The sequence below is a fragment of the Nicrophorus vespilloides genome, unplaced genomic scaffold (assembly GCF_001412225.1).
Source record: "Nicrophorus vespilloides isolate i.1.1-1 unplaced genomic scaffold, Nicve_v1.0, whole genome shotgun sequence".
Lineage (NCBI taxonomy): Eukaryota > Metazoa > Arthropoda > Insecta > Coleoptera > Silphidae > Nicrophorus > Nicrophorus vespilloides.
This window is the reverse complement of record NW_017100112.1, coordinates 1,555,021-1,570,136: the sequence shown is the minus strand read 5'-3', so window position 1 is coordinate 1,570,136 and position 15,116 is coordinate 1,555,021. Positions and strand designations below refer to the sequence as shown.

The 15,116-nt window shown below is 33.8% G+C and overlaps 4 protein-coding genes across 7 annotated transcripts; 1 reads left to right on the top strand and 3 right to left on the bottom strand.

Annotated features, from left to right (window-relative positions):
- Nucleotides 1-74: 74 nt before the first annotated feature.
- LOC108568615 (septin-2) lies at nt 75-2,550 on the bottom strand. Of its 2 annotated transcripts, XM_017929813.1 has the most exons (5): nt 2,474-2,550; nt 2,019-2,136; nt 672-1,615; nt 461-617; nt 78-339 (listed from the first exon to the last, which is right to left on the bottom strand). In XM_017929813.1, the coding sequence occupies exons 1-5, from the start codon at nt 2,504-2,506 to the stop codon at nt 311-313; spliced, it is 1,281 nt and encodes a 426-aa protein (XP_017785302.1). In that variant the 5' UTR covers nt 2,507-2,550; the 3' UTR covers nt 78-310. The 2 variants fall into 2 exon arrangements, with proteins under 2 accessions (XP_017785303.1, XP_017785302.1); XM_017929814.1 differs by having other exon boundaries at nt 75-617.
- A 228-nt stretch (nt 2,551-2,778) lies between these two features.
- On the top strand, nt 2,779-3,998 carry LOC108568573 (uridine diphosphate glucose pyrophosphatase-like). Of its 2 annotated transcripts, XM_017929749.1 has the most exons (3): nt 2,779-2,794; nt 3,288-3,692; nt 3,753-3,998. In XM_017929749.1, the coding sequence occupies exons 2-3, from the start codon at nt 3,314-3,316 to the stop codon at nt 3,989-3,991; spliced, it is 618 nt and encodes a 205-aa protein (XP_017785238.1). In that variant the 5' UTR covers nt 2,779-2,794; nt 3,288-3,313; the 3' UTR covers nt 3,992-3,998. The 2 variants fall into 2 exon arrangements, with proteins under 2 accessions (XP_017785238.1, XP_017785237.1); XM_017929748.1 differs by lacking the exon at nt 2,779-2,794 and having other exon boundaries at nt 3,228-3,692.
- A 483-nt stretch (nt 3,999-4,481) lies between these two features.
- LOC108568614 (cytoskeleton-associated protein 5) lies at nt 4,482-12,386 on the bottom strand. 2 transcript variants are annotated; one of them, XM_017929812.1, is made up of 19 exons: nt 12,229-12,386; nt 11,463-11,619; nt 10,795-11,394; nt 10,513-10,739; nt 10,262-10,456; nt 10,010-10,190; nt 9,674-9,943; nt 9,214-9,592; nt 8,938-9,156; nt 8,099-8,883; nt 7,729-8,048; nt 6,861-7,667; nt 6,566-6,798; nt 6,326-6,511; nt 6,132-6,270; nt 5,895-6,071; nt 5,655-5,842; nt 4,972-5,600; nt 4,482-4,912 (listed from the first exon to the last, which is right to left on the bottom strand). In XM_017929812.1, the coding sequence occupies exons 2-19, from the start codon at nt 11,608-11,610 to the stop codon at nt 4,803-4,805; spliced, it is 5,793 nt and encodes a 1,930-aa protein (XP_017785301.1). In that variant the 5' UTR covers nt 11,611-11,619; nt 12,229-12,386; the 3' UTR covers nt 4,482-4,802. The 2 variants fall into 2 exon arrangements, with proteins under 2 accessions (XP_017785301.1, XP_017785300.1); XM_017929811.1 differs by having other exon boundaries at nt 11,463-11,616.
- Nucleotides 12,387-13,083: 697 nt separating this feature from the next.
- Nucleotides 13,084-13,982, bottom strand: LOC108568589 (DNA-directed RNA polymerase II subunit RPB7). Its single transcript, XM_017929770.1, has 5 exons — nt 13,909-13,982; nt 13,741-13,850; nt 13,478-13,688; nt 13,287-13,424; nt 13,084-13,232 (listed from the first exon to the last, which is right to left on the bottom strand). The coding sequence occupies exons 1-5, from the start codon at nt 13,918-13,920 to the stop codon at nt 13,182-13,184; spliced, it is 522 nt and encodes a 173-aa protein (XP_017785259.1). The 5' UTR covers nt 13,921-13,982; the 3' UTR covers nt 13,084-13,181.
- Between the last annotated feature and the right edge of the window lie 1,134 nt (nt 13,983-15,116).

Here is a 15,116-nt window from a genome sequence, read left to right as displayed (position 1 = left end):
CCAGGGTTTAGAGCATACCACACAAACGCAAATAAATATTTATTTATAAAATTTAAAATATATTGAAATACAATGGATAATAATAATACATTATTCTTTGTTATAAACTAGGAAGACAAAGTGTGCTTAATCGAGACGCTTGCGGATCATCCTCGATAGAAAATTATTGGATAGATCATTTATATAATACAGCTATTTTGCGACAGAGGCAAATTAGAGATTCGTGTTTCTCTATCAAGGATAAACAGAGAAAAAAAGAGGAAACATACCAAGTGCACCTAAACTACATTCAGCACAGTTATGCTACACTTTAAGCGAAATGCAAGTACTTACCAATGCCTTCCAAGTGGTTAAATTAGAAATAAAAATTTGTTGTATAAAATAAGTGCTTAAATACGATTCTTATTTTATTTTATATATATATATAAATCTAAGTCGCTAGATTACTTTTTCTTTTTACCTAAAGTCAAAGTATGGTGACTATTTCCCATTTGCGTGTATTGGGTTTTGCGCCTGTTATATTCAATAATTTCGTCCTCAAGCTTCTTACGATTCTCATCGATTTTCTTCTTCTCCTCCGTGTGGTCTTTCTTCAGCTTATCGAACTTGGCGTGTAACTGAAAATAATATGTAAATAAATAAATAAATTAAATCTAGTTCGTGTAACATACATCTTTCTCTGCTTCCTTCAATTCCGCTTCCTTTTCCTTCACACGAACTACAAACATCTGTCTCATCTCGTCTTCCTTTTGTTGCAACTCCTGCAAATGGTTAGAACGTTTCGTTTCGAAAGTTTGCTGGAAACTTATCGGTTTGTTATCAGCATCGACATCGCTGAAGCCCATCTGCTCCAACCTCTTCTTCCTGTACAGCTCATAATGACGGCAGTGCGTCTTCTCCCGCATATCCTCCATATTCGTTCTGATCAACATCTCTCGCAATTTCACGAAATCGCAATGCGCTTCGTTCTCCACTTGCACCGTGCCCCACGGATATTGCCTGGCTCTCACCATTTTATTGCCGACCCTCATAAAGTCCGTGCTTCCAACGACAGCGAAAGGTGTGTGGCTGTTCATCGTCGAGTTCACCTCCGACACGGTTTCATCGTCCACCGGGAACTCATAAATATGCACACCGTTATTCTCCAGTTCAGCTACAATCTTAGATTTGAACTTCTGCAGCTCGGTCTTTGAGATTGTATCTGCTTTGGCGATTATGGGAACGATGTTCACTTTTTGGTCCAACTTCTTCATGCATACCAGATCGATGGACTTCAGACCGTGACCTGTGGGACAAATGAAGTAAAGGCAGGCGTGGATCCTGTTGTCATTATGCGAAGACAGAGAGCGCTTGATCTTCAACTCTTCCTGGAGGAAATTCTCAAACTGAGAGTCGATATAGTCTACCACGCTCTTGAAACTATCTTCTTTGTTAATCTGATCACCGTATCCAACAGTATCAACAATCGTTAACTTCAACCTAACGCTGCTTTCTTGCAATTCATAGGTGTGAGCTTTCAATTTCACAGAAGGCAGGGAATGTGGACTTGGTGAAGACTCGAAGTTTGTGTTGAATAGAGAATCCATGAGTGTGGATTTTCCAAGACCAGTTTCTCCTATTATTTAAAAAATAAATATCATGAACACTCATTATAAAATATTTCTTTCCAAATTTGGAAATACAGCTACAAATTATTAAACCATAAAAATATTATTCAAATGCTTTAAACTCAATATACTAAGTCAACAATTAATATTAGACTAAAATTTGACCTAAACAAATATATTTTTGGATAATGTTTGTTTAGGCCCAATATCTTTAAAGTATTTAATTTTTATTTTTGCACAGCTCTCTATGTAACATAGTAAATGCTACAAATGAAGTAAAATATACTAATGTTAAGATATAGCAAGGAATAATGTCTATCAATATTCTATTATTTACATCATTAATCAAGAAAATATATAAAACTATTGAATATGAGTCACCAAATTATCAGTTACAAAAACAGTACTTACCAATACACATAATATTGAATACGAATCCATTCTGGACACTCTTCGAAACTAATTGATCAGGTAGGCTATCAAAGCCAACATGGCCTGATAATTTCAACTGCCTTAACTGTTCCTCCATCTAGAAAGAAAGAAGACTGATGAGTAAAAATTGGCACAAAACTTAACACTGCACAGGTAAATGTTTTAATGCAATGTGAACCACTAAACTATTCATTAACAATATGTATTACAAATTACTGTAACAAATGCCGTTTACCATATATAAACAAATAAAACTAGAACACTGTGTGCAACGATGCCAACGCCCTGATTAAAGTAAGGATTCTATGCAGAATTTCTTAAGCCCGAATGTTTCTGTTTATTGTACTTCGAGCGACAAATAAACAACAATTACCATAACATAATATTCTATGTGTATGAAAAAGCCTTCACGAAATACAAACAAAAATACTTACCGGAGTCTTCTCAACATCAACACCGCCAGCCATTTTTGTAAACAACTACTGAATGACCCGCTTCTTATCTATGCAACTTATACCTCACTATCGTAGTACGTTTATCTGCACGTAGGTGTCGCTTATCGAGTTGCATGGAGTTATTCACTAATTGATTATTTATATCAATGTAATTGTTTAACAAATGATTTCGCATTCTAACCATAATCGTAATGCGTTTTATATATTCAGATAATATAAATTTTCATTTGTGATTAGATTCAATTAAGTATATAAAGTTTTAATGAAATATTTATACAAGGTAGAAAGTGTAATCTTTTGGTAAGCTCTTTAGACCAAAATATATATAATTTTAATTTATTCTAATTAAAAAATAACACATTTCAAAAAGGTGTTGTATTAGCAGTTTTAACAAGAGAGGTAAATCTTTACGGTTATAATGAGATTTGAAAGTTTATTGATACCTCAAAAAAAAAATTACTTAGAACATTGATAATTTCATGAACATTTTCAAGAAATATCATATATAGGTAATTATGAATAGTTTTTTTTTTTAATAACTATTAATTTAAAGTAATCTTTAATACATATAACAAATTCTGTTGATTTTTGTAAAATCTTCAAATTAGTAGATGGCTTTAATTGATTATTTGATCGTAGTTTTTTTACTTAATTTATTACATTTATTAAGAAACGGTATTTTAGGAAATTGATAGTAAGTTTATCTTGCCATATCATGTTTACCATTGCCTTATCTTAAAATCACGTGACCACGTATACATTATATATATAACATGTGATATAATGTCAATAGGAAGGTTGTCAAGAATACTATTAAACATGGAGAACCTCACGAAAGCGTCGTTAACCGCTTTGAAAGAATCAAAATACGTTAAACCATTAACATTATCCTTCGAACAAAATGGTACTCAGAGAACATGGGACTTCCTGGAAGTCCACGATAGTGTTGCCATCATCATATACAACGTGAGTAACAGCAAATTGGTGTTCGTGAAGCAGTTCAGGCCACCAGTTTATGTTATGAGTATACCTGCAAGTGAACGTACAGATAACATCGATGTTAAAAAGTACCCAGCCCATTTGGGTTTCACCCTCGAGCTTTGCGCTGGTATCGTTGATAAGAAGCTCAGTTTAGCGGAAATTGCGTCTGAAGAAATATTGGAGGAATGTGGTTATAAGGTTCATCACAACCAATTAGGTAATTTCTCACAGAACGTTATTCGTTTTTAGTTGCTGATATATTGATTTTTTTTTACAGAGAGGGTTTCTAGTTACAGGTCTGGTGTAGGAACCACTGGAAGTGAACAAACCTTGTATTACTGTGAAGTCACAGATGAGATGAAGGAGAATAAGGGTGGTGGAGTTGAAGATGAGATCATTGATGTGATTGAGATGTCTGTTCCAGAAATTAGAGAATTTATGAAGAAAGAACATATTTTGAGTCCACCAAGTTTTCTGTATGCCATGCAATGGTTCCTTGCCAATAAACAAGTTTAAACTTTAAGATTCTAGCATAAACGTTTTACTAAACTTAGCTTCAATCAGGGAGTTTTGTCTTAATTGTTCTAAAGATAAATCATTTTATTCCATTTGTAAGGACTATACTAAAATTAACTTATTATAATTCATAAACATATTTTCTGAACATTACAAATATTGTGTTGAAATATTTATAAATTGATTATGGATGTATAATTAGTTGAAAAGTTATATGTAATAAATCAATAAATATTTAGTTTTATCTTTAAAAAATACAATTATTCATTTTTGTATGTTATGGAAAGTAAGGAAATTAATACATCAAAACAGAAGATCCTATTTTGCTTTTTTTTATCTTTGATTCAATGGATACAGATTATATATTTCAAATATTAAGTATTCTTGTTGTCAGTAACAGTGTTTACTACAAATAAAACAGTAAAAAATATACTCTCTTAATTACTAAAAAAAAATTGGTTATATAACATTTCTAAACTTACAAGAACTACACTAAAATAAATAATTAGCTTACATAGCGAGTAATTTTCAACTTAAAAAACCAGTTAAGTAATAATATTTAAGAAATTGATAATAAAATCAGAGTGTATCACAAGAAAGTAACAACAGTTTCCAAACGTAACATAAAGAAAAATATCTTGTTTTTTTTTGTGTTTTCTTTTCATTTTTCAGCCATTATATGTACAGACAGACAGACAAAAATGGAACAAATTTTATAAGGGGGTCTCTTTATATTTACCCTGAATTATTTCCTAAATAATTAATGAAAATAACATAAGTATACATCATTAAAAGTTTAAAATAAATCGACTTATCCCAGTTTTTCGTCCCAGACTTTCATCCAATAACTTAGCCTCCCACGGTAATAATCAGCATCCTGCTCTGATCCTTCGCTCTGCTGGTCATTGTTAATCTTCACACCTTTACATAATTATACGTAAGTTTCGTCTTGCTGAAGCGGATTATAACTTAACACTTACTTGGTTTGATCTTAGAATCCGTCATGCGTTTGCGAGAAGTCTCGATCTCCTTCAAGTTTTTCTGAATGTACTCTTGGAAAAATTGGCTGGATTTTTTTAAGAATGGTTCTATGTCCGCTTCTGGATTTTGCTGCTGGAAATCGTACAGCTGGACTAACCCTTCGGTAGTCTCTTCTTTGCTTCCGATTTTCTGGAAAATTTCGGTTAATTGGGTGTGGGTGGAGCGCGATAACGACCTCCGACCGGAATCAGTCTTTAATGGTACAGCTTTTACTTCTTCGATTTTCAACGATTTAAGTAGTTTCAGCATGTACGTTTCCATTTCGGAGTCATTAGTATTCGGTACTTTAGTCAGATGGATCATAATGCTGGCACCTTTAATCTTTGCCATCGAGTGAATAACAGTTTTCACTGTACGCAATGGAGTGTCCACGGCCTTGGTCTTCCACCAAGCTGTTGGAAAGTCTTTGAGGAATAAATGCACCTCTAATAGAACACTGTCATAGTCTATTTCCGCGGCCCAGTTCGGTAGCAACTTGATAACTCTCCACAAGCATTTCATTACTAATTCAGTCAATCTCGGGGAACTACTGTTCTTAATGCATCCATATAAAAGTTGAACAAGACCACTGCAAATCGAACAATTATATTATTATGTAACAATGATTTAATAATAGACATACCAAAGGACTGTTGTATGATCAGATCTCTCAATAATCTTGACACAATTCAAATTGACAACTCTTATATAGGCATCTCCATTAGGACATTCCTCCAACTTACCATCAACCAACACAATGATAAATTGATTCAATACTTCTTTGAATACCGGTATGTTAACTTTAAGCCCCAAAGATTTGTTAACATAAAACTAAAAGAAAAATATTTTAATAATAAGAATTATAAAAATTATGTATACTTACGGAATCGATTACGGTTAAAATGCATCTATACATCTTCAACACGTGCGGATGAGCGCGCGGATCTAATGCAGCTAGCCTCTTTAATTGTACAACAATGGCATTCATAAATTTATCCTCATATTCGAGCATAATCGTGCTCTTAGACGATTGTAAAATTTCTTGAATTTGCTCGAGAGACTGAAATGTATATTTCAACCAATTAATATAATATTGTTTTTAAAACTTATTGAATTATACCTTGTTAACAATAGTATAGTCAGCAGCAGTTACTTGTGATATGGCTTTTTCTAAAAGTAATTCATCGCCGGTTTTTGATGTACTCGAGATGAAAGTATCTGATGGTAAAATTGGTTTGGGAGGAGACAAAGGCATTACTCTATAAAACATAGAAAATATTACATGTTGTTTAAAATTTAGTCAATTAGACTTACTTTGCTCTAGCGTCTTCGATAGTGGGCATCTTAATTGGTTCGTTAAGGAAGCCCAGGTCGAATTTCTGTAATTTAAGCTCCGGTAATTTATAAGACAATGAATCCAATTCCTTAATGTGGTCCGGATCTAAACGATAAGGTCCTGGAAGTTCTACGGGTTCAGGTTGGACCACTTGCGTTGGTAAACTAAACAAAAATGGTTCATAAATATGTAAGTTGAAATATAATTCATGTACGCACTTAATTCCAGGCAATTCTTCTTCATCCTCTTCTTCAATATCTTCTTCTCCATTGCCCATATCTTGTTCTGCGTTGCTGCTATTGCTTTTAGCTGGAGAGTTATGTTCTTTCACTGGTGACATATTAGTAATGCTGATTGGGTGAGTAGTGTCAAGTTTAGCTTTAACTGGAGGCGGTTTTTTGCTGGCTCTTTTGATCCTTTCCTCGAGCAATGACATATCTTTGTCTGAGATCTAGTCAATCAAAAGATTTAATATATTAGTATAAAATTGGATATAATTGTGTAATCACTTACATTTCCAACCATTTTGTAAACTTTATCGCCGACAATGTAATAAGCTTGGACGGCGAAATTGAGAGCGGCGTTTCTCACAGAATTATCCCTATCGGAAATTTGTTTTGCAATTTCCTTGAGACAAGCTGCAGGCGACGGAAGGCATACGCTTATTCCGTAATCTGGAATAATAGCTGCCATCGTGTCCAGACATTCCGCTCGCTGTCTGGCATTCTTCGACTTTACACCGTCCATCAGATAGGAAAAGATTTTGCTCATCGAATACACGACGCCAATCTGTTTCAATATTAGAGATTTCACACCATTTCTTACCGCATCTTTAGGATCACCAATCTTCAATATAAGGTACGGAATAAACGAGCTGGCTTCATTATCCAGTAGCTGATATTGATTTTCAATGAGCATGTTAAACACGGTGTGCAAGTACTCCAAACCTTTCAGCAAAACTGAAGGGTTCGTGTCGAAAAACCGCAGCGTGAGCCATTTGAGAATCAGATCCAAGTTAGATATAAGCGCCTGGCTATTCTCGTGGAGATCCTCAACCAACGATTCAATGGCTTTGATGTGGAATTTGAAGTCTGAGTGGAACATATTAGTGAGGAGAGTTTTGTTCACATTTGCTGTAGTCATCTGATCTTTAAGTAAATCTACAAACTCTTCTCTGGGTGTAGTGAAATTCCATTTCAGTACTTTCAATTTAGCCTCATCGATTGTTCGTTGATGCTTAAAATTGTTAACAGCTAATAGTGGAGACATGTCAACATCCTCTTCCTTCTTACGAGCCGGAGCCTTTTGTATAGTAGATGCCTGTATTTAAATTCCATTTAATTATAATAACAATTGTATTTTTGCACAAAATATAATTTACCCTAGGTTTTACGGCATTCTTATTAGTCGAGACTGGACGAGTTCCACGTACTGCTTTTTCTTCAGATATAACTTCCTTCTTTTTAGCCACTGGTTTAGCTGGTAAATTCGGTCTGGCCTTCTCCAACGCTGCCATAATGACCGTTTTTGAACCAGGTTTTAATTTCTCCAGTTGCTTTGCCATTGACTCGTAACCTACATGGATCATTATACCTAAAACAGCTTCATTTGCGTTCTTCCTGACGTCTGCATTTCTATCCTCCATATTTGAAAATAAATATGGAATGCAAATGACCATCTCTTCCTTGGGTACAGATTTGACTGAAATTGGTTTACAATGAAAATAAGTTAATTGAATGCAAAATACATACTTTTCGGTAGCTTTTCTGCGAGCCATGCCCACAACTCGCAACGTAAGGTCGGCGAACCGCCTTTTAGAGCATCGCCCACCATTTCACCTTCGAAGAAGTCTTTGTAGCCGCACTGATCACCAAATGCGTTCATACAATTAACGGAAGAGGATCTAATCCAAGCTTTTCCATCTCCTAAGCCTTGCAAAAATCCTGGAAACAATGTTCTTATGTGTTGTTTACAAGGGGGCCCCATCGATGTTGCAATGTTTTCGCAAATGGTCAATGCTATTTGGGCAATTTTGCTGTTACTGTCGACCAATCTCAAAGCGAGCGCTTGCGGAAGATCGCCAATATTCGGTTTTATTAGTTTTGCTTCAGTTAATATGTTCGAGACTTTAACGAGAGCTTCGTTTCGCACCTTCCAATTCTTGTCGGCCATTTCATTGATCAAAGCCTCAGAAATTTGCGAACTGATATCAACACGGGGCAATAAATCTTGCAAATTAACAACAGGAGCATCGCCTCCAGCTTCCTCATCTTCTTCGGCGTCCAACGAGTTCGAACTAGCTGATTTTACAATGCCTCTTGTCGGCGCCGGGGGTTTTTCATTTTCGTGTTTATCGAATTCTTGGTTTATTTGCTCACGAAGAGCAGGCTTTTCGTTCTCCAAGAACATGTGCAAATTTGGACCCATGTATAAATAGAGAACACCAAAGAACGTAATTGCCGAAGAACGCACGCTTGCATTATTAGAAGCGAGCGCCTTTTTAGCATTTTCAATTAAATATTTGGCATTCAAATTACTGAAATAACAAAATTATGTTTTAAATTATCTTAAATTGTGAATAGAAACTCACGTAAATCCAAACTCCTTGATTGCGTTTCCCATCCAACCAATAGCCTCTTGAAGAACTTTGGGACTTTTTTGAGTAAATGCAAAATCCATGACTAAACTTGAAACATGCGATAAACTCGTTGCTTCAGCAATAGCTGTAAGAGCATCTCCGGCTGACGTTCCATTCTTAGCATCTCCCAATTTTTCGGTGATTTCGTTGGTACAAAAACCAGCCGTTGTGCTTAAGAAATGAAAAAAAGTTATACTTCTGTTACAGCCAAGTGAGAAGTAAACTTACATTGAGAAGTTTCCATTTTCGGCGAGATATTTAACAACATCCAAACGTAACTTCAACACTTGGAAATTGGTATCTTTAAGGCCAGGTTTCTTACTGATCGTTTTAACCAATGCTTGCGTTGGCATGTTTGAAGATTCAAGTGTTTGTATTTGGCTCAAGAATTGTTCGACGGCGTTCAGTCTGTTCTTCCAATTAGCATCTGTTAAGCCCGATGTTATTTCTGCACTTAAAATGTCAGCTACGATTTCTGCTACTTCTTCATCAGACATTTCTCGTTCTACTGGTTTTGAAGGAGCTCTGTTGCTGGCCTTTCCACCCTTCGACTTTACGATTGTTGCAGTACCAGATGAAATTTCTCCAGAGGGTTTCTTTTTAGCAGCTGATGTTTAATAATCAAATAAGTTATTTCATATATACGTTAATACAAAGCATTGATGTTATGTAATAAAATAATGCTTACCAGTAGCAGGCCGCTTGGATTTGGCAGGCGCCGAAGATGCTTTTGGTGGTTCTGCTTTCGGTGCAGCTTTTGGTGGTGCTGTCACTGGTCGTTCTTTTTTAGCACCAGGTACCTTAACTACAATTACAGCTTTCTCAGCGCACTCCTTAATTTTCGACATCTTAAGTGCATCCTTTTCGAGCTCGATCAAAAACGGTCCGACTGCTTTTTCACCAACCAACTTCATCAGAGTACCTAATGCTTCTGCCGATGAATCTCTGACACCAGGATCTACAAATTATAATGCAATCCAATAAAACTATAAAATACGTCCTCCTTAATCAATCATAAATTTACCTGGCTCGTTAATTAACTTAATTAACGCCGTAGTAATTGCCTTCAATAACTTTTTGTTCAGAACGGCAGGAAGAGTTTTAGATAAAGATCTTGCCAAGAACAGAGCCGTTTCTGATTTCACGGATGGATTTTTATTCGTTAGAGCCTCAATTACATCTTCTAACACGTTTTCAAGAGTCGTCTAAAAGTGTCAACATATAAATGCATTAGAAAGACTGATACTATAATTATGAATGAAACCGAAATATTTACCGATAAATATACTGCATCTGCAGCATCACGCACGGAAGTAACAACATTTTGTTTCTTTTCCTTGAACTTCTCTAGTAAAGCGGGGATACAGGCGGAAGCATATGATTGGAAGCGCTTCTTTAATCCGCTGGCAATGTTAGCCATGCATCTGGCAGCCAGCGCCACAACAATAACATTGCTATCTTTTTGTATGATCTAAAAAAAGTATTATTAAAGTTATATGTCTTCAGTTTTGAACGTAAATTTAATACCTTCTTAACGGCCCTAATCATATCACCGTAATCTCCACTTTCCAGTTTCGGTGCCTTTAATAAGTTATCTAACGCCTCTAAAGCCTCTTTTCTCTCCTGCCATTTCTTAGCTTCCAATTTATCATAAAAGTCTTTGGGAAGTTTAGACAATATATCTACTGGATCCGCTATCTCATAAGGATCAATCACAACCTGGTCCTCTTCATCTTCTACATCCTCAGCAACGTCTATGGATGATTTGTAAATATTAAACTGTTTGAATTCTATAAATATAATAGTTACCATCGCATTCCTGTGCTTGTACAGCCAATTTAGCTTGTTTTTCTTGTTGAGATTTGATATATCTGGTTGGAACAGCTTTTTGGCCTTCCACCTTACTAAATTCAGCCTCTAATTCTGCCACTTGCACTGGCTGTAGATTTGTTAATTGAGATCTAAAAGCGCCTCCAATCCACCTGTACATCTCCACAACCATAAATCTGGCTTCATCTCTGACATTTTTATCCCTGTCAGCAAAGAGTACAGGTATTTTCTTCACCAATGGCTTAACTCCTATCACCTTGGAACCAAACTCCCTTAACCCTGTGGTGGCTGCATTCAAACAGGCTGCCACAATTTTAGGATTCTTCAGTTCCATTCCCTTGATAAGTTCTTCCACCACATTATCTTGCTTCTCAATCTCAATGTACATTAAGGTTACTTGCAGTGCAAGTTCCCGAGTTTTGGTTTTTGGTGCTGCAATGCACTTTGCAACAATGCCAGACATCACCTCTCCTACTGTCTTCCCAGCATGTACATAATTCTCCACAAAGGCCAGAGTTGCCTCCAGGCCCTTTTCCTGACCCATTGCATTGCTGTCAGTTACAAACTTTTTCACTAAGCCTAAGAATGAATAAAAAATATTTTTAGAAAATAAACATATAAATTAGTTTGTTTATTATGAATTTTACCTAAATATTTTGCAAATTCTGGTGACTTCTCATCATCAATTTGTCTGAATAGCTTTGTTACTTCTTCATATCCATTCACCCTGGCTTTCCATAACTTGTGCACACACCTCTCCTCAATCGGTAATTTCTTAAATTCATCATCCTCCATCTCTTACTGCTTAAAATAAGAAATTACTTCACTTTGAATCTTACAAAAACTAATTAATTGAACAAAGGTTAAAGGGGATTGAAATGCCAAAACTCATTAAGAACCTTGAGAGAATCTAAATGCAGCTATTCAACTAAAATAGATTTGCTGGAGAAAAAAAGGTGAAAGAAATTTCTGTTCAGTGCAAGATTCAAACTATTTTTATCTTATTTTGTTTAGATGCACTATTCTCATAACCTAAATAAATTTATAATCAAATTCAACCCTAGTTTATAACGCAATTAGATCACCATGTGGTCAATCTCACATATTAAATATGCACCAAGGTAATAATTTTGCTACAGCTAAGGTGTTGTACAAAAAAAAAACAAGATTATGAATCATCAACCATAAATGGAACATTGACATTAATGCATACAATCTAGATTACGGCCAGATGTAGACCCGGAGATGAGTGTTTTCCAATCGATTCGCGATTTCTCTTAAGAAACGACGAGGAAAAAACAAAATTTGAATTGAAAGGGGAAAAAAACAATTTCCAAAATGTCTGATTGGAACATTGTGGGTCAGGGTGGATACGATCTAGTACAATTCGATAATTCAAATAGGAATACAAACCGTGTAGTTCTCTGCAGCTCAGATAATGTTCATTCAACAAACAAATAAATAATTTATTATTCTCCAAAACTTAAAACACAACCACTAAACATCAACTGACATCAACACGGAATTTCACTGCAACGGTCATCTGTCAATTTTCAGCCAGATTGATTTTAATTCCTACCAATCCCCGCCAAGATGTCACAATCCAAACGTTTTTATTGGTCATATCTGTTGCAGCACGTAATGAAGATAGGCAACATTACTATTAACAGTTACAATTGTAATTGATTTCAAATCCTTATACTATTTACCAATGGAGTATAAGATTTGATATAAACTTAATACAATTGTTACTTAAAGTTATATAAAAAAAAACAATTTGATAATACTATAATTGGAACAATTGGATTAAACTTTTAAAACAACTATATTCTTTTTGATATAGTTCAATTTGAATACATTTGTTTATAGCTGGATATACTGGTTGCATACTTAACAAATTCTAAGCAATTTCTAATCATTTATACAATTGTAAGCCTTTTGGCCAGCCTATTAATATATATTTTTTTATTGTATGTTAAAATTTATTTATAAATTGTACTTTTTTTTCTCTTCTTTTTATGTATCAATGTTTGGTCAATTTTTATTATACAATTGTATATATTAAGAACTTTCTTTTTAATCTATCAACTTTAAGCTGTGGTGTTAAGATGTAACATTATAATACTTATTATAATAAATAGTATACTAAATTGGTAGAAATTCTTATTATACTTTCATCTGTATATAGAACTTATAAGTAAAATAAAATAATAATTTAAGAATATGAAAATTAACTTTTTACTTCAGCAAAAGAAAAGTGTACAGATATACATTGTATTTCACAAAATATCGTTTTACATAAATACTTATATCATTTTTCTCTTATGTCTTAGAAATAATATTTACTAATAAAAAAATAATAATACTTAATTACTAATTAAACCTAGGTAATCATCCATAAGAGTGCCAATTGCAAACTGAAATATACAAAATTATTAATGATACAGGAACTGTTAAATGTTAGAACTTACAATTCCTGTTGCATCCACCCTTGTACCAACAATCTTTAAACGAATTTCAGCATCGGCTGATATCACCATATCTTCCTCTTTTGTTTTGTAGCATTGTGGTGCTATGCTAGGGCAGTATTCCATCTCAGCGGGTATGGACTATAAGAAATATATAAATAATTGATTGAAAAATAAAAACATTTAATATTTACATGGTGAGAAATGAAACAAGAAAGTGGTCCAATTTCAGCGAAGATGCCAACTTTATTGACTTGTCGCACCACTGCATCCAGGACTTCTCCCTTGAACGGCCTAAATACAATTGCTTTGTATTTCACAGGGTATACAACAAATCCCTGTCCTGGTAATATGACTCCTGCTCCAATATTATCAATTGTTGTTACAGCAATTACAAATCCATATCTAAAATGGTACAATTTAATAAGAATTTGAGAAGTAGCATCTACAAACTCACTTTCCAGTGCAAGTTCCTTCGACTTCAGTGAACAGTTTGGTCTTTACTTGTTCCAGCAATTGCGGCCCAAAATATTGGGGATGCAAAAGAATTTCGTGTTCTAGTGAGATCTAGATTTTAATAAAAGAATAATTATAAAATATTTAATTTATTGTTTAGTAAACTTACATGATAAAACATCTTGCCAAGATAGAAATTTTTGCAGGTTATGTTTGTGTGATGATATTTGAAGCGGCAGTAAATCGGATACGTTCGGTTTAGCACGAAGAAATCACATGAAGTTAGATGTGAAAAGAAGTTACTCAAGTTTGATTCAAATTTAAAATGAATGTTAAGGAAGCTCATTATTGAAAGAAGAAGAAGAAGAAAATGAATGTTCTATATAGAAAATATTTATTAAGCTGAGTATATAACTACTTAAATACTATCTATGTATTATATAAATTAATTGTAGTACTTGATAATAATGTAATTTTTGTATTTAACTGAAATTCAGACACAAGGACACATAATTTTATTTACAAATTTGTATTGAAACAATTTGATCTATTGACTAAAGATTATATGATTATATTACTGAAATATAAGTAATTTGGGACAACAAAATCTATGATCAATAACCCTTTGCAGCAGTGGAGTTTTTTGTTTTATTATGTATGACATTTTTATTTTTTTATCGTTAATATATTGTATATAATAAATATTGATGTTTTGTAATTTATTTAAGAAAATTTAAGAACTATGACAATCAAAATTGAATTTAATATCAAAAGATTTTATTTTTGTTTCGGTAATTTTAATATTGCATGTTTCTATTATTATTATGTAATTATAAATTATCATGTTTAAACATATAATTATGTAATTAAAATTATTTATATTTTATTTCATGATATATATTGTCATTCTTCTTGTTGATTTTCTCATTTTGTTTAAGAAGCTCAACTTGGTTCGTATTCTCTGAGTTGTTGACTTCTTCTTTGTAGGTGTCAATAATATGTGTATTCACTCTATATGTTTATTCACACTTGTTCCGTTCGTGTATTTTGAATTTTAAAGCTTACTTTTGAGAGTTCCTTTGTTAATTAGTATCCAGTGCATGTAGAGACAGTATAATTTTTCACTCCACAATGTTGACACTATGGTGGTAAGTCAGTTTCAACTCTGAGTTTTCCTCCATACTAATTTTTGTTTTGTTTTTGTATTCAGCTGTTAAATGATTAAATGTCTCATTTAAAATGTATGGCAGTGGTGTCCATTCTAGTGGACTACTTGTTATTATTGGGTATTGCATATAATCAAAGTAAAAACCCTCTACTATCAGTTTGTCGTAGTATTCGGATATACCTATAATAATTCGTGTTTTTTCCTGTTGC